This window comes from Jaculus jaculus, chromosome 3, assembly GCF_020740685.1.
Source record: "Jaculus jaculus isolate mJacJac1 chromosome 3, mJacJac1.mat.Y.cur, whole genome shotgun sequence".
In the NCBI taxonomy this organism is placed as follows: domain Eukaryota; kingdom Metazoa; phylum Chordata; class Mammalia; order Rodentia; family Dipodidae; genus Jaculus; species Jaculus jaculus.
The window spans coordinates 78,762,063-78,781,596 of record NC_059104.1 but is presented as its reverse complement, the minus strand read 5'-3'; the positions used below and the strand labels follow the sequence as shown (position 1 = coordinate 78,781,596).

The 19,534-nt window shown below is 41.3% G+C and overlaps 1 protein-coding gene across 5 annotated transcripts in view; it reads left to right on the top strand.

Annotated features, from left to right (window-relative positions):
• The window catches only part of Ntm (neurotrimin), a 1,010,787-nt gene that overhangs the window by 771,288 nt on the left and 219,965 nt on the right, over positions 1–19,534 (top strand). For all 5 annotated transcript variants that reach the window (XM_045145449.1, XM_045145450.1, XM_045145452.1 and 2 more), the window contains one exon: positions 12,844–13,076. In XM_045145449.1, coding sequence (XP_045001384.1) covers positions 12,844–13,076 — 233 coding nt within the window. The remainder of the gene's footprint in view (positions 1–12,843; positions 13,077–19,534) is intronic.

Here is a 19,534-nt window from a genome sequence, read left to right as displayed (position 1 = left end):
ACACACAGCTGCTCAGTCTGCATCTGCATGTTGCTTCTGTCCCTCCACACCCTCATCTTTCCTCAGATGGTAGGAGAGGGTTTTTTTCTTACTGGATGGTTCCTTCCTGGGAGAGTGCTGGCCCGCTTACAGGCTGTCTCTCACTTCTACCTCAGTCCCTAACAATCACTTATTCACAGTGGTGTGGCCAAGGTCATCTAGTGAGAGAACAGCAACAACCTCCTTCCAACATAGCAGTCTCTTGTGTTAATATGGGATTCTAGCTCTCATCCACCAGCCCTTCCTTCCTGTGCACCTGGTTTTGCATGCAACACAGACTGTTCTTTATTGTCTGTGAGCCAGATTGCTTCCTTCCAGCCTCTTCCATTCCCCAAGTAGGGCCATATGTGCACAGTCACATGTGTACATGGTGTTTGCAGTGCCTGGCTTGAGCTGTGGTTTTAGTCTCCTAGGCTGTGAGCTTCTCCTCACTTGCTGGGGGGTGGGGTGGGGTGGGAAGGTGTGTGTTCAAGTCCTAGATAAGGACAGTGCTGCAGGGTGATTGATACAGGGTACTGGAGGTGGGACCTTGACCCAGGGGGAGGACTGAAAGTGTATCTCAGCAGGAATCCGACAGGGAAGTGGCCACAGGGAGGAGGCAGAAGTGGCACACTCCTCCCATAGTTAGCTCTCGTCACTGAGCTACATTTAAGTCATTTGTGGAGAAACAATGTTTCTGCCTACTTGGAGTCAGTGAGAAGACTAACAGAACCATGCATGGAAATTCAATGCTCTCTGCCGGGCTCTGCCAGCAGGTAGTGCTGAGGAAGGACCAGGCCCGCTGAGGAAGAGGGTGAACATTGGACGACTCAGAACCTCTCTTAGTCACTGGAGAAAAACCACACTGAGTCGGGAGTCTTGTCGAAGCAGGAACCCGCTTTATTGTTACAAACATTTGCCTATATAATGTTAAGAACGGAGGCAGGGATTTTAGAATGGGGGGGGCGGGAGGTAAGGGACAATAGTAAACCATGACCTTTGAGATGATTGGTCCCAAGCACGTGTGCAGGAATTCCAACTCCTAAGTGGAAGTAGCAGGCCAGAAGCCATTAGGTGTCTTGGTGAGTCCTAGCTGGCCAGAGACAAGTCACCAAACTTTAGCTAGGCTCAGGAAGTTCCACTACGCCTCGTGTCCAGGCCTCTCAAGGTCCAACAGCTCTGGTGCTATACAAACACAGCAAACAATACTCAGATGCATTCTATTACATGGACTGCTTCCTCATCTTAGCTATATGTTCACTGCATCCCTAAGTCAATTATAAATTCTTGAAAGGCAAGGACCAGGACTTGCTTTCTCTTGTACCTTTAGAGAAATTTGCATGGGGTCCAATGTACACACTAAATATCTGTCCACTGATTATTTAACTAAAATATAACATCTTTCCCAAACTACTGAGAAGGGGGAAATGATGAGGACCATACCTTTAGAGGCCCAGGTTATGAGGATCATCACTGTATGTCCCTAAAAACCTGCATTCGAACATATAAATGCACACAGTTCCAGTGTATGCATATGTGCAAGACAGGTGTGGTCCTTGAAAATGAGGTTTTCGAAGCCCCATTTTATAGTGTACTATGACATGTATGTGTGGATCATCCATCTCACTCACTTGAATGAGTCCTGTTTACCCCGGGTGATTTATAAAATGTCCAGGGAGATTAAGAACACATAGTCATGGTTTTCCCTTCAGATAGCCTGTGAGGATGGACCTGACTTGCAAGACATAAGCAACAGAGCAGCCTCATGTCAGATACAGGCTTCATGTAGGTCAGCTGGTGAGTACAGGATGAAAGAGGGAGGCTGTAGATCGATGAGCTTCTCCTCAGCCCCTTCTTTGCCAGATAGGGCTGCCCAAATTTGATGCCATATGTTACTAGGTGATGCTTTGAGGTAGCCTCTGTGGAGTTCTTTGTTTTGATACACTAGCTACTGTCTCTCCACAGGATAAAGTAAAAGTCTTTCTCTGGGTAATTGCACAACCTACTTATAATGGTAAGGGGTCCTGCAGGGAAGAAATGGTTTGCTCAAATTGAGTAATTTCAGATGAGTTTAATATAGTGAGTATTTACAAGATGCAACAGAGGGACAGGGAAATCACAAAGGATAGCCAGGACTTTGTGACAGTTAACAAGAGGCATTACAAACATTTCTAGTCCTGAAGGGACAAGGGGACAAGGTAAAGATCCCTCCTGGGAGTGACACTGGGTAGAGAGGGCCATGCAAGGGCTGTGCTCATTGATAGAAGGGCTTAGCTTTTATGGTGTCTACTCACTTTCATTCCCTACTCCATCTCCTGCCACTGTTTCATGCTGGCTAGGCCCAGATGGGTGGTGGGGGGCAGAGACACCCCTTGATATGATAACACTGGTCATTCTACTGTGGATTCAAGGCACACACAGACATCACAGTGCACAGGCTCTTTTACTTGCCATCTTTCCTACCAAACCTGCTCCAAGCTATTCACATTCCCATTCCTGTGGGGCCTTAAGTACTTCTAGCATCTTTGAGGTTGCTTGTTTTTATTCTATCTGAAGGTTGTTCCCTTCGCTTTTCTGCTCTCCAAGCTCTTTCCATGCCCACAGACACCCTACTCACCAAGGTCCAAACTGTTTGGAAAGTAACAGGGCCATTATGTGGGGGTCCACAGAATGATGAACAAATATCTCAGGTGGAACATTCCTACTGTAGAATGCTTTGGACCAGATATATTTCAGATATCAACTTTGGATTTTGAATATTTGCATATGCATAATGAGATGTCTTGGGGATGGGCCTCAAATCTCCATACTAAATTCATTAATCTTTCACCTAAACTCTGTGACCTTAAAGTAACATTATGTAATTTTTTTTTAGATGACACAACATTTTATAGTGTGAAATTTTCTACTTGTAGCATTAGGTTGGCACCAAATTTTTTGAGATTTTGGAGGATTTCAGTTTTCCTGTTTTCAGATTAGGGATGCTCAGCTTGTATATACTTTCTTCTTTCCAGAGCTATACATTTTACAGAAAAAGGAAAAGCATGCACATGATTCTTGGAAAAACCTCCAAGTCACCACACCAGTGGCTTTCATGTTTTTGTCTATTAGCAAAGAACTGAAAAATGCACACATGGAGAAGGGTACATGTGAATGCATACATAACAGGAGGATGTGTGTTTGGAGAACACTCATAGGAGGAAAAAATTATAGAGAAAAGGTAGTTGGAATATAAAGTGATACTTAATTTGGCCTTGGTAGAGGGATAGAAATTTTTCGAAAACATTAAGAAGGAAGGGCATTCCAAAGAAATCACCATGACACTGAATTCTACTTCACACTGCATTCAGGTAAACAGGTGACAGTGAAAATAGACCCATGCACACAGAGAAGTTCATGCTTAAAGGAGCATAGAGTGTGTGCTTCAGAGAAACAGAGCTAGAGGGATTCTGCTGTTTATCTATCTGTCTGACTATCATTTATCTATTTGCCATTTGTGTAGGGGTTGTAGGCTTTGGTTCATACTTTTACTTTTCCAGTCCAAAGACCTGAGAACCTGGGGCAGAGGAAGATGAACGTCAGGTCAAACTCAGAGGGAGGCTTGCCCTTCTGTTGTTCTGGGTCATTTGGCTTTGCGGGCAAGCATCTTAACTGCTAACCCATATCTCCAGCCCTATTTTTTTTTTTTTTAATTCTGTTAGGGTCCTTAGTGGGCCAGTTGAATCTTGCCCATAATAGTGAGGAAGGATCTGTCTTCCTTAATCTATTATTCTAATGTAATTGTTATTTGGAAACACCATTGCAGAAACACACAGAAATTATTCTTTACTATCTGTCATAAGTGAGTCTCTAAATTCACTACCAAAGATGGTGAGCTGGAACATTTTGGAGTCAAAGTCCAACAACAAGCTGAGTTCCACACATGTTTCCATGAATAACTATGAGCACATTTGAGCTCTTTCCTCTAGGAGTCATTATTTTCCATGCAGGTGCTCATGAGATCTTAGTCCATGTTTTAGCTAAGGATATCCCTCTTAGAGAAAGGGAAAAAAAAAAAAAAGCTTTTAGGTTTGGGTGCTTCTGTATGTATGGTAGACAAAAGCTGGGCTGTGCACTATAACATGCTGGAGATACTGTCTCATTGCCCACATCATCTTGTGCTAGCTTGAGGAGTTCTGAATGGGCTGAGAACTCCCCATCCTAGTGATTCTCAAAGAATCTGCCCAGTTACCACATCAGTGGCTTTCAAGTTTTTTGTCTATTATTAGCAAAGAATTAAAAAATGTACACATGGAGAAGGGTACATGATGGAAGTTTGATTAAGGGAGATTTGAGGTAAAAGAGGAAAAAAGTAGAAAAGCTCCCAAGCCAAGAGAGGAATCCATCCCTCCCACTTTCAGGGGAGGAGAAAAACTGAAAACTCTCATGTAGATGTTTGGATTAGGTCTTTTATAAGTTAAGCATCCAATCGGAAAGCACCACAAAGCCAAAATGTATATGAAGGACCTTGCTTGGTAAATGAGCCAAGGGTGAGTGCAGACTTAGGTAGGGCCTGCCACATGAAGTACAGGCCTGTGAAAAGTTGAGGAAGAATCAGGAAGTTACACTTTATCACCATCTTGGATCACTCACACTAGAGTTCTAGTATGCCTAGGATAGGACAGTATCCATAATCTTTTGTGCTTGGGTCCCTAGCTGACTAACTGCAAATGAAAGTTACCTCACTCCTAATCCATATTACTTCCTTACTACATTCAAAATGACATGGATGAATAAAGAAGTGCCTTGTAGGAACAATTGTGTACAATCTCATGTGACCTGCTGTTCTACCTCAGGCTTTCTTCAGGATTTGTATTAATATTAAATTTTTGTCACTGGCACAATTCAAAATGCTGTGTTATTCATTTCAGAAAACTTCTGTCCCTTCTAACTCAGCTGAGTTTGTTGGTGACAATACTGCTTTATTGATTTGGATAGAAAGGGCAGATGGATAAGTGTGTTTATGGAGTATCTCTTCACAAAGGAAAACCTTCCTGCTTTATTCTCAACATACTAGCAGGTAGAAGAGGGCCATCTCCTCTGTGCTGATTCCCATGAATGACAAGTGTTGGAGGGGTGTGCATTCGTGTTTCCAGTTGCCTGCCTACAGTAGGGTGACCCTCATAACCTGAGTCTTTAGTACGCACAACCCTCATCATTCTACGCCTTTTAGGTGTTTGGTAAATATGGCATAGTTTAATCAAATCATCAGTGGACAGATATGTTGTCTGTACAGATGTCTCTAAGGGTATAAGAAAAGTGATTTTCACCATAAGTGACTTAAATGTAACTAAGTGAAATGAGATGACTCTATAAGGCCCTGAAGGCATCAAGCACAAAGTTGAGGCTTCACTCTTATACAGCCTGACTTCAGAGCTGCTTCTCCCCCCCCCCCCCAACCCTCCCTCTGACCACAGCTGTCTACTAGAAGTGTGGGGTATGTGCTCAACTGGCTCGATTTTTTTTGTTGATTTTTTTTGTTTTTGATTTTGTTTTTTCTCTCCTTTGCCTTTTCTCCTCTGTTACAAGTGAGCCCTCTGCTTCTGCCCAGGCATGGCCAACATTGCCATTATCTTCACAACTAGGGAAGATTTTATAGAAAATATCTGTTTTGTTATGTAAATATGTAAAGCAAAACCAGTAATGGTTGAGAAACGGAAGCCAGTGCAATTTCAGTATTTTAGTCTGTAAGGTCAAAATTGATTTTTTTAAATAACAATGTGAGTTTAGACTCTCAAGAATATTCAGTAGGGTCAAAATAAGCCAGCTCACTAGTGGAGGTGTCTCTTTCATTTTAGAATTAAGATGTTAACTGGTCTTTGAGTTTTCATGAAGCATCTGGCTTCATCCTGGTATTCTCTGGAAAACATGTCTCACAAAAGCAGATGCAGAAGGCAACCAGGGTGAGCAGCAGTTTCCTGTGAGACAGTGGATGGCTCTGAGCCTCCGAAGCTGTAATACTTTGCTGTGGAGATTGTAGGTGGGGGCTAGGCATATGCCACTGCCCATGGCACTGAATTTGGGGGCGGCTGGAGCATTTCTTTGTGATAAGAGGCAGTTGTAACCAGGTGCTGTGAAGGACGGAAGCACTTATTTTGCTGTGGTCTCAAGCATGCTGCCTTTCAATAGCAGTTAAAGGGCCATTTGATAGAAGGAGTGGGTGGATTGCCCACTGTCTGGATCCTTTATTGCCCTCAGATCTTTAGGCAGGTGCATTCAAGAAAGGTCAGGCTTGGATTTTTCTTTCCTTTCTTCAAAAATCTTTCTCTTTATTTCAACACTCAGTATGCCTATCTTTAGAAGACACCAGACAGATAATTTTGCCTTATTTCTCTTCCAGTTCTCAGGTTCTTATCTCTCTTTCATTTCTCATTCTGAATCCAAAAGAAGTGTGAGACCCTGGAGTCCATACTGTTATAATTTTCCTCCTGTGATACATGCACTGGGCTTGTGTAATCATTGCATGGTATTCCTCTATATAGAGGCAATTGTGGAACAAAGCTAGTGTTCATAACCATTCTCTAAAGACAGGGAGAATGGTACTTTCAAAGCTTCAGACAATTCCCAGCATGGCAGCTTTCTGTAGGCTGCTTGGTGCTCCAGTGCATGGTAAACCCATTACCTTGTGGCTGCATTCCAACAGCTCATGGCGATTTCTGTCAACAAAGACAACACCCTGGTAGCCGACACATGCAGAGCACTGTCAGTAACCTAAACTCCTGTGGGGCATGTCTATTCTCTATAAGAAAAAATATATCCAAAAAGGGGACAAGGCACACACACACACACACACACACACACACACACACACACACACACATTCATTCACTGAAGAGAGCACTGGCTGTGCACTGACGCAACAAACTATCCCTTTAGTCCTGCATCACTATCACTATGAAGCTGGTCACACTGGCCACGGGAGGCTCACCCACACAGGTGGTATAGCAGCCAGATGGGTTTCAGTGGAAAACCATTCACAGAAACACCCAAGGCTAGAATTTGGTCAGAGATGGCATTGAATCTGGCGGGTAGAAGGCTAACAAAGTTGAGAGGTAGTGGGAGTATCAAGACCCACTCCAGAAATCTGGGGTAGATAAAAGAGGATTTTATGGTATTTTTGCATGTGAATCATGTTGAGCAGTATGTTAGACTTGCCACATGTTAAAAGTACCAATAACTCAAGGGTAGAGGATTATGTTTTGGTTTACAGTTTCAGAAGTTTTTTCTGTGGTTGGAAGTTGGGCTATTTCAAGGTTATGATGAGACAGTGTGTTATTGAAGCACCACAGACATGAACAGCCACAGCTCAAACTGCTCTGCATATCTTTGGGATGAAATAAAGATTTGCAGGCTGGAGAGATGGCTTAGCGTTTAAGCACTTGCCTGTGAAGCCTAAGGACCCTGGTTGGAGGCTGGATTTCCCAGGACCCACGTTTGCCAGATGCACAAGGGGGCGCATGCATCTGGAGTTCGTTTGTAGTGGCTGGAGGCCCTGTTGCACCCATTCTCTCTCTCTGCCTCTTCCTCTCTCTGTCTTTTGCTCTCAAGTAAGTAAATAAAAACAAACAACAACAACAACAACAAAACAGAAATAAAGATCTGCCCTCAAGCAACCCTTAAGGCTAGTCCTCAGGATCCACTTGCAGTGACACCTCTGCCAGCTGGATGGTTGGTAGACCCAAGTTGTAAGTTTAATTTTAAATTTGTTTTTGTTCATTTTTTATTTATTTATTTGAGAGTGACAGACACAGGGAGAAAGGCAGATAGAGGGAGAGAGAGAGAGGATGGGCGCGCCAGGGCTTCCAGCCTCTGCAAACGAACTCCAGACGCATGCGCCCCCTTGTGCATCTGGCTAACGTGGGACCTGGGTAACTGAGCCTCGAACTGGGGTCCTTAGGCTTCACAGGCAAGTGCTTAACCACTAAGCCATCTCTCCAGCCCTAAGTTTAATTTTAATAAAACATCTGACTCTATGGGGCCTTACATTTTCACTATCGAATTAAACTACCATAGATAGATGTGGAGGAGCAGTTGTTCATCTCACAATGGCTGGGGAAAGAAAAGGGACAGGCCAGAGCCTTCACTGTCCAGTCACATCTCAGTGATTGGATCTACCAGCTGGGATCCAGCTGTCAAAAGGAACTGTTGCAGGGGGCAGGATGGAGGTGGAGGGACTTCCTACTCAAACCAGCAGGCCAAGAGGATATTCAAGAAGAACGTTAGCATATCAACTGATTGTGGAGAAATGTGAAAGATTTTCAGCGTTTGCTGGGTGCCCTTTCCCATTCTTTTCATCTGTCTTTCTTCTCTGTGTCCTGCTGAAAGATGACTGTTTCCTGATATCTGACAAGTGGTGTTTCCAGTTTCCTTACTTGGATTCATCAGGGATAATGGATTTAAAGCCTTATTCCTAGTTCATCATATCCTTTGTTTCTAAAGAAGGTGAAGCACCATTCTGTGCTTCTTGGAGTAAGTTTGTAGAACCATCTGGAGGGTCTGTCTTCATATCTGCACAGGGGGAGCCATTGGCTGAACTTCTACCACTCCTCACCAACTAAGCATTCAGCTCTGGCTGCAGACCATTTATGCTCACATTAACTTTCATTTTTTTTAACCTAGAAGAAATGTCTGTCTGCTTTGCATTGTTATTGAGACTGGATAAATGAGACAGATAGATGGGAGCAGGCATCAACAGGTGACAGGAGTTGGCTACTGAATTACCTTTGTGATCCATCTCTGCAGACACTGATATTAATTCTATGGAGACTCAGCAAGACTGATATCCAACAGTGACAGTTTGGACATCTGAACACGACCTTGGATGTGCCCAAAACCGCAGCTGAAGCTATACCAACTTCTCAGTGTATTATATCACAGGGGCTGCATAACTGTGCTGGAAATTGCTTGTGTCTGGAGCATCAGTGTGTCTGCCGAGGAACCTGTCTGGCCCTGTAAAGCAATGCAGTGTAGTGGGAAGGCTTCTGTTTCAGTCCATCTTCAATAATTAGATACTCCAATGGAAGCCCAGACAGCCCTCCCATAATCCTCTGGAGATTGTGAGTTGCTGGTATTGTGGGCACCAACAAGAAAACATGCACATTGCTCAGAATCTACTGGTTAGCATCTCCTGCGTGTTGGGCATCTAATTGCTATCTGTTCAAATTTCAGCTTCTGGGAGAAAAAAAAAAAAAAAGAAACTAGGAATCTGTACCGACATATTGGATACAAGAAAGTTCTGTCCTGCAAAATAATGGAAAACTGTTTCTGACAAGCCATTTCCTAGCACCCATTCACTCTGCTCTCTCATTTCACCAGAAACCAAATGTGTAAATTAGAAGGTCTCCAAGTGTGCTCTCCAGACTAGCAGCAGGTGACTCAGATATGCTGGACTGGAAAACCCATTCTTTATATATGCATGCTTTTTTCTGAGGCTTTGTAATAACATTAAAGAAAATGGCTGCCAAAAAATTAAACAAAATAAATAAAAAACTGGGAAAAGTTGAGGTTCTGCAGCTTAGGTCAGTGTGATCTTAGTAATGAGGCTTCTTGGGTCAATTAATTTTTAACTGTAAATTGAAAATAAGTGAACAGACTAAGTTTTGAGATACTGACAGTTCATGTAATGGAAGTGCATAGTACTTAGGTTATACTAATGTACATTCAATAAACATTGACCATGAGTCTCTATTTATACCACCTGCTTAAAAAGGTTAGAACAATGACTAAAGTTATTACTATAAATGTTGCTACAAATACATTTCTAGGAAAGCAAGCTGGGGCATGTGTTGTTTTCCTTGAGAGATTTCAGTAAATGTGGTTCCAAATCTAGGTTTTCTTCAGCTCAGCCCAGTATGAGGACCATTGTTCTGTGAGATGCATAAGGGAAGGGACTTGGTCAGGGGTTACCATGTCAGCATGTCAGCTTCACTTCTCTCTGCCTTGCTCACTTGGTGTATATTTCAGATTGTTCTCAAAGCCCCAAAGAAAATTTGCAGCAGATTTGACCAACCTGAACTTGATGTGCAGGCAAGTTACCTGGAGATCTTATTAAGAGGCAGATTATGATTTATTGCCTCTGATGTTAGACCCTAGATTTTACACTTCTAACAACCTCCCAGGTGATGGTGTGCTTGGTGCTAGTGTTTGCCAATCACACATATGCATGGCTCACTGCTTCTCAAATGCTAACGGGCACACAATTTACTTCCAGATTAATGCTATTCAACGAATATCCAAGGCTTTAGGTAAACCATTACTCTTCACCTAGGAGCATGACAAGGAAACATAATCTCATGCCAGCCATGGTAATATAAGCCTGTAATCCCTTCACTTGGATGCTGAGGCAGGAGGATAGAGAATTTGAGACTAGTAGCCTATTCTACATGGTTACAGGATAGCCTGAGCTACATATGAAAACAAAGGGGAAAGAGAGAAAGAGAGAGAGAGAGGGAGAGAGATATCAGAATCTACCTTTAAGCAAAACACTAGACAGTTCATACATATAATAAATCTTGGGATGCATTAGTAGCTGGCATTATGACTGTACTTATTGGCACACTTACATTTAATTTTACAACTCTGCTCTTACCATATTCTCAGATTCTCACTAATTCCTGAACTGAAGTCTCTCCCTTCCCATTTTGCCTCAGACTAAATTAGGTCATGGATATGTGGCTGTTCTGTACCAGTTACTTTCAGATATTACACACACACACACACACACACACACACACAGCTCAACTGAACTCTCATAAGATGATGTTTCTATGTTCTCAAAGACTTTGAATCTGTTGCATAAGGGATGATACAATTTATAAACCACTCATGTGATTCTGATGTAAGTGGCACAGGCCTGCTTCCAGTCCTCACCCTTTCCTTGGGTGGGTCTTTCATCATTTCCGTTTGGTATGTGAGTGTGATGCCCTGTGTTTCTCCTGTGTTGCTAGAAAATCCCACAAGCAGCATAAAATCGACTGTATCTAGGAGCAAAGGTGCTTCTGCTTGGCCAGTTTTCTCCTCGGGCACTCTCAGCAAAGTGTCCACCTGGGTGTATATGCCCTTCCCATGTTGTTGTGACATTTGCACAAGTAAAATAGAAAGAATGTGCAGTGCTTGGTGTTTCTTCACAAGAGACACTGCCAGGGGAAGCAGGAAATGGCAGTGTAATGTAATGCTCAGTAGCAGTTCTTACATTGTTGTATGCACATAGACCAATTTTGACAAATAATAGAAGATAAAACATCATTGTATCAGTTGGCTTTTTGTGACTGTGACAAAATACTTGAGCAAACATCTTGTGAAAGCAAGGACTTGTTTGGGCTCCAGGTTTGTAAGTTTCAGTCCCTCATGGTACACAGGGTATGACAGAGAAGAGAAGCTCACATCAAAGTTACTAGAAATCAAACATTAAGAATGTTTGTGATGGTATACCCCATATTCTGGGAAACATTTTGAGAAGGTCTTCCTCCCCTTAATCCTCTGTGGGGACATCCTCAAAGACAATACCATAGGTTTGGTATGTTAATCACTCAGGCATTTCTTAATCCAATCACATTGACAGTCAAGATGAGCCATTATATCTTCCCACTGAAAAATTCACCTTTGTACTTTCTGAGCATATATAGGACCAGGAATTCAAAGGCCTGGATTAGAGGTCTGACTCCAATGTTCCTTTCTGTTCTGCAGTATTTGGAACTCTGAAAGTCCTGCTCTTCAAAGCAGAAAATGGGTGAGAGCATCTTCCTGGCAGATTAGTTGCAGAGACCAAATGACATAGCGTGAATGTGAATGTTCTTTGTACATTGCAAAAGAGTATATAAATTTGAGGCATCATTATACAGACTTGCAACATAGCTATTTCCAGCATTATAGTTAGGATCAGGACACAGTGTTTATGAATTTAGCCTCAGGCCATAGAACATACTTGTTGTATAAGGGAGGGAAATGAATTTCGACAGAAAGATATGATGACAACTTGGTGAGAGTTGCTGGGAGATTTAAAAGTATAGAAAAGAGAAAGTAGCTTCTACAATTTGAGGACTCCAGATGCAAAAATAAAAGAAAGGGAATCTATTTTTATATGTGCCAAGAATTTTGAGATTTTGGAAAATGCTTTTAGTCTAGCAGTAATTGAACATTTCTGCCCTGGGTATAATGAAGATAAATAGCAGTGGTGGTGGTCCATATTTAGTTTTGACTTTAGAAGCCTTCTGTTGGAATTTGCTATATTGAGATGAGTGGAAGGATGGTTTGTAGTTAAGGCTGGGATGCAGAGCTAACACTTATTAACTGTGAATCAGAGAAGCATTTAATATCTCTGTTCTTAAATTCCTTTTCCATTGGAACACACCCCAAATGGTTCTTTCAAGTACTGAACAACTTAGCATATTCAAAATGCCTCAAGAGTATGGTGGGCATTGTCAAATGTCTGCACGATGGAAATCCTGGATCTGAACTGAGATAAGGCCAGTGGTACTGGAAGCATGTAGCCACTCTGGGAGTGCAAGATTTCTCCGGGTTATTACTGAGAATTTATTGGAAGACATCATTTGCTCAGAAGTACCAAATTTCTTGGATTTAGAAATCTGAGATACCCTAATCCCATGAGGTCCCTGCTCCTGTGTTCCAGAAAGTTCTATTAGTCAAACTGTAAATGCACGTGTGTCTATAGGAATCAAGGGTGAAAGTGAAGGCATGGTGAGGCATTCTGACCTTGTCTGGAAGACCTGTGATGGCTTCTATTTTCTCTGTGGTCCTTTGACTTATCTATCTGATCTTTATCTTCAGGTGCACAATTGACAACCGGGTCACCCGGGTAGCCTGGCTAAACCGCAGCACTATCCTCTACGCTGGGAATGACAAGTGGTGCCTAGATCCTCGTGTGATCCTTCTGAGTAACACCCAGACCCAGTACAGCATCGAGATCCAGAACGTGGATGTGTATGACGAGGGCCCATACACCTGCTCTGTGCAGACAGACAACCATCCAAAGACCTCGAGAGTCCACCTCATTGTACAAGGTGGGTGGGGCTTGGCTGAGAGGCCTGGCAGAGTGACTGGAAAGTCTGTATTAACTGGTATTTCTGTGACATGAGTGCAGCTGAACACCTTTTTGATTGTCTCTTACAGTTAGAAACTGAATTTTCCAATAATTTGACAATAGATTCAAACTTTTTTAATTCTAATAATATATTTTCATAGAAAAAATATCTTATAATTATTGCTTTTCTTGGCATTTTCTCCCCTAAGTATTTTTTTAATGTTGCATCCAACTCTAAGCTTCTTTTATTTTAAGACTAGCATTTGAATGTTCTTCTAGTACTGCATGTATGCCATGCCTCCCATCAGCCTTCAAAGAAAGAAGAACCAAGCAGGAGGACACAGGGTCTGACTCAGCCACCTCTTTCATTCCTATACCCACACTTGTGGTGGGTAAGCTTGCTTCTAGAACCCTACATGGGGTTGGCCATCCTATGTAGTCTTTTGGAAGAACTGGCTTAGAATCTCTATCTCAGTTGCACCTCAGTTCTCCTTGCTTCTGTATTTTTGAAGCCTGCTGACTTCCCTGGGATTTTGGTGGTTTTGTTTTGTTGTTTGTTTGTTTGTTTGTTTGTTTGTTTGTTTGTTTGTTTTTCCTTTTGAGTATATCTCTGGGTTCTGCTTTCTGTGTTTCTCAGAATTTAGCACTAGTTTTCATCTCTTCCCACAAATGACAAGTGATCACGAGGCATCAGAGAAACCTTAATCACATGATATGGATTCCTGGGTTTGGGCACAACTCAGGGCCACGATGACTACTTTCTGGCTGAGAGTCTTTGATCAAGCATTACAGTGCCTCAGCAGCCTCTTCCTGTGAATGAAGTGAATGAGAAACCAGGGAAAAACTGAGCTTTACACAGAGAATCTAAAACACTTAGGAGAGGGTCTGGCCTGTGAAGGACTATTTACCTCTTTACCACTGTGCTAGTGTATGTTCTTATTTTTTTTTTAAAATTTAATTTATTAGTTTTCTTTTCAGTAAATACAGGCAGTTTGGTACCATTATTTAGGCTCATCTGTGATCTACCCCCTCCCATTAGACCCTCCTTATTATTGAAAATGGGTCGTGCATTTAATTGAAAAAATAAACATTCTCCAGCCCTATTTTTACAGCTTTTAGACATTGCTTTGTTATTTCTGGTGCTGAAGCCCCTGAGCAGTGGAACCTCAGCTTCCAGGTGGGAGTTTCTTTCCCAGCCTGCCCCATGTTCCCTCTACCTAGCCAATAGCAATTTTGGGCGTCAGTGAGGTTCCTCCTGAAGCACCTTCTCTAGCTCACCTCTTAGCATACCCCAGAAGGGTGAGGATCTGGGAGGACTGGATGGAGAAAAATGTAGAGAAAAGGAGAAGGGAAAATTGGAAGAACTGCTGAGAGCTGTGATAAGGAAGAGGATGAGCCAAAATGAGAACCTAGAATAGGGGCTCTTGGCCTGGCTTAGAGATGATCTCCAGGGATATTGGGACCTCTCATAATCAGTTATTGACATCAAGTTTTTATATTTCTTTTCTCACCAAAGGAAATTACAACAGTTTCTTTTTTTTAATGGTTCTCTAAATGAGTCCTTTTTTTCCCAACTGCTGTGTGCAAATAGCATTTTAAAATACAATTGCATAGGAGTTATTAGAATGTATTATAAATAGCAAGCTAGGTATTGCTACATGAAGATTTTGTTTGAATGTGTATACCTATCTAACATAAAATATATTTTTTATTACACATACAAAAAAACAAAAGTTTTACGACAGCATTCTGTTTGGAGAATGCCCTAGGAAACCACCTACAGTGTATACAAGGCAGGGCTTTGGCATCTTTCCTTGGGCAGAATAGCTGGCAGCAACTGTGAATGACTAGGACCACTGAGCAGACATTTGCTTAAGAAGTAGCACCACTATGGAACTAGAAAATAGAGGAATGAAAATTGTTACAGCCTGTTTTTTTTTTTTTTTTTTTTTTTTTTTAAGGAGGGATGGACATGGAAATGTAGTATGTATATGGTCGATGCATGTGTGCAGATGCATGTACCCCATGTACCATGCTCATAGGAAGCCAGAGGAGAACATTGGGTGTCCTTCTATATGGCTTTTCCATGTTATTTCCTGGAGAAATTGTCCCTCATTGGATCTCCAGAGCTGACGTTTTTTTGGTCAGACTTGCTGCCCACCAGTCTGGGCTAATTGGTGTGTGTGGCCACACCCAACCTTTTGAGATATATATATATATATATATATATATATATATATATACACACATACATAAACACATATGCTAGGATCAATGTCCCATGGTCCCAGGATCTCTTGCTTACCCATTGTGACATCTCCATTGCTCAAGAAACCATGCTTTTGTTATTTTTTTTTTTTCTAAATCACCTTCTGCTCTTACTCACACTTGTCTTCCCTAAATGGTTGATGGGCTACCTTATATATGTTGGACATTTAATACATGCTTATTGAAGTCAATATCAGGAATTAAAGGGCAAGATCTTACATGGACTCTAATAAAGGACTTTGGCTATTTGGGGCTTGAGGGACATGGGATGAAGTAAGGGGATACAAGCCATATCCATCTGCACTTATGTTAAAGATAATGGAAAAGGTCTAATCTGCAGCAAGGCATTTACATTTGTGACTTGGCTAGATGCCTTCTTAGCATGACACACTGCCTTAAGTATTGGAATCTCATCTTGGGCTAATTTTCGAATGCTGATGGGTATATTGATCTGGAAACAAGCTGGGTTAAAAAAGGCACTGGTCTTGTACACAGACTTAGCCCAAGCTAATCCGCTGTCAATATGCCTGGGCTGAGTGTTATTGACACGTTAATGAATAGAAGACCATAGTTTTTCTATAGTCAAAAAGTCCTCTTCTTCAAAGAAATCAAACAAACTAAATAGAGCAGACTCCCCTGTTTCAGTGTTAAAAGAGATACACTATGATCCAGGGTGAAAAAAAGAAATATATTTATCTTGGAACAATTTATTATGCTCAATAGAAACCCCAATTCCTCTAGCCAGAGGCTGCCTGGATTTAAGTTAATTTTCCACTCTAAACCAAACGTACTTGGAATAAAGTCAAGAATAGTAAGTTTTCCAAATAGTATTATGATCATTAAAAAAATAAAGAAGCAAAACCAGAAGCAGCACCAAATAATTAAGCTAATATTATGCCTTTGTGCATGTGTGTGTGGATGGTCAATAACAGGTATAAGCCCACCAGATGGAAGTTAGTATCATCTTCACAGCACAGTGCAATCTACTTCACATCTAGGATTTTTTGTAGTATTTTGACTATCAAATATCACACTACCCCACTGACTCTTTTGTATATCTCCTGTCCTTATAGTTGCAGTTTAAGTCAATTGGTTCTTATGAAGGTCATAACACTGTTTGCCTCTTCCCAAAAAGCAGAACATGAATCCATTCATTCCTTCCTAAAATAAATAACTGCTGAAAAAGACCTCCAGCAATGGGGACCACTAGCGTATAAGCATGAGTGAGAAGCTCCCTTTGAAAAGTTGTTGTACCTTTGTTTGGGGAGATGGAATTGTAAGTCATTTTTCTAAATGTTCCCCTATTTTTTATAAAGATAATTTTGTGGTTGAATAAATTGTCCTAAACCCTTTTTAGCTTCCCATGTTGATTTGGGTGAAGATAGTTTTGGAAGCCAAATTGATCAAGTGCCTGAAACATGCTCTGGGTTCAATTTGTCCTGAAATACAGGCATGAACCTTTTCCCATTGGAGTCAGAAGGCAGTGAACAATTTGCAGGCATGGTTATTAAGTAGAACCATGTTGAATGCCAGTTATCGTATGGATGTATGGCCCAGGAATGGAGATCCTAGATGGAGTTGGCTTCAATGCCAAGGGTATAGAACTGACAGGAGAATGGGAGGATGATGCTTCTGCACTGCAGTCAGTGGTATAGTCAGTTCCACTGTGGAAGGACCAGCTGGGGAAGAGAAAGAATCCAGGCTAGAGATGGAGCCCAAAATACCACCTGGGCTATGTCTTTCATGGAAACTGGACAAAAGGGCCATCTCTGGTTCTGAGTCACTGTAGAATGGAGGCAGAAGAGAAGATAGCAAAAATGGGGTAGACTGAGAAGAGACTGAAATTGCTAGCTACCTGCTTCAATGGCTATTTAAAATGAAATTTAAATTATTAAAACCCAAACAAAAATCAACCATGTCTTTAGTCATACCAACTACATGTCTTGTGTTTCAATAGCTTTATTCACAGTGTTAGCACAGATAGAGCATGAGCATGAGCTTTCTTCTTCAGGTTACTAAGTAGTTATTAGTGTTAACTGCCAACAGAGTAAGCCAGAATAGTTTTCTGTGAGTTGAAGGGCTAGGTGTGGTGTGAAAAGGAAAATGGACTTTGGAGAGAAGACAGAAATAAAAAAGGTGGTGCTGTTTTAAAAGTTAAAAAAAAAAAAAAGTTATGGAAAAAGATGGAATCTTGGCATTCCTTTCTTAGCTAGGACTAAGGAGATAGTCTAACATCCAAATGTATGTGAACAAGATGGCAGAGAAGATGGATAAGTGTGGCAGAAGGAGAGATGAAACCACCAAGACCAAGGAGCACTCAGGAAGTTAACACACATCTAAAGAATTCATGTTAAGATAGGCTCATCCATAGTGGGAATGAGCTCAGATACTTGGATTTCCTGAGTTTCTCGTGCCTTGTGTACATCATGTAGACTGTGAAGAGTAAGAAATGCCACTCACAGATTTATATAACTAATTAGGTAGCCAGAACATAATATTGGGGGAGAATGAGCAAAATCCACCTAATATTGGTTAAACTTTGCATTAACTGATGCGCTTCATCCTTTTGGTTTTAGGATTTCAATTTCATAGTTGTAATTAAGAAGTTGATGGTTCTAGAGTCTATAAAGATATTTCAACTCATTTATGCACATGTTACTGCTGCCAAACAATCTTTTTGTATATATGAAATGGCCTTCTATCTCTCTTTCTGATGTTCCCATAGAACAAGCAAGACCTAGGAGTAAAGACTGGATAAAACATTCAGTGTGAATTGTTTGCCAAATTATAGCTAGCTTAAGAAGTCATCTCAAAGGCGCTACCTATGTCTCTAAAAATTCTAAGCATTAATATTGCAAATCCTGACTATAGTGATTGTGGAACAGTAGGAACTGGCCTTCCCTATCCCTGATCATATGCTTAAGGGCTTTAATATCACCTACCTTTTTGCATGATAGAGAAGATTAGAAGGTAGAGCCTATCAAAGCAGATACTGGCTTAGTAATACTACTACTACTACTACTACTACTACTACTACTACTACTAATAATAATAATAATAATAATAACAACAACACCAACAACAAAGATTTTGGCCTCTGGATCAGTTTTTCAGGACCTATTTAGGCCTCTGTTGTACCACAGGAGCATCTAATCACTCCTCCCTTTTACTTGGTACAACTGAGTTTTCCTTTTTCTCCCTAGACAGAATTAATCTGAAAATCCCTGCTATTGTTTCATAGTTAATTACCTGTCTTTGGAGTCAAGCTTTTCTGAAGCTCCAGGGCAGGGGAGAACACTGATATATGTCCAATAGTACAGGACTGGGGAGTGAAGGAAGTCCATGTCCCCGAGTCCCTGTGTTTGTGCAATTCCAGAGAGTGGGTCTAGTTTAGGAGACTTCTAGCCAGTTGGTGACTAAGAGACAGTGGTACTTTAACCAGACCAGTCCTTCACATACTTAATGTTTCCAGGTCCCTAACTAATCCTCTTCTCTTACTTACCTGATAGCTGCAGTGGTGTTGCTTTTTTGAATAATTAATTGACCTTGTCAAGTTAAATTCATTACTGTGATTAAGAGAAAAGGAGCAATAACTTTGAATTTCTAAATACTGTGTACCATAGACCTTGCCTACACTGAGGCTGAACAAAGGAAAATTTGAAGCACAGGATATCCAAGGGAATGGTGTGATCAAAGCAAAGATTTCTATCTCTTTAGACACAGCAGAAAGGCACCATGCCCTCCTGGTACTACAAGGCTCCTGGAGAGGTGAGAAAACCTTATGCCCACAATTTCCATTTGAGTTACATCTCACCAAGTCCATGCTAGAGATAAAAAAAAAATCACCATCTAATTCCCAACAGACATAAGTCACCTTCTAAGTGCTATGTTCTCTTAAGTTTTAATGGCCCTCTGTGAGGGACAGTGGGAAACATTGGAAAATACTTCCTTTCCTGCCTTGTTTAAGATATAGATGAAAATTTACATTTGGTCCAGTCATATGACTTCATATCTAAATTTGGTAGAATTTTGAAAAAGTAGGGAAATGAAATTCCACTCTAAAATTCAAATATGACTCAAAGCACCTTAGAGACAACAAGTAGGTAAGGAAGTGGCGTATTTTTCCTGTACGTACTCTGCAACATTTAGACAGCATGCAGATAAAGCAAC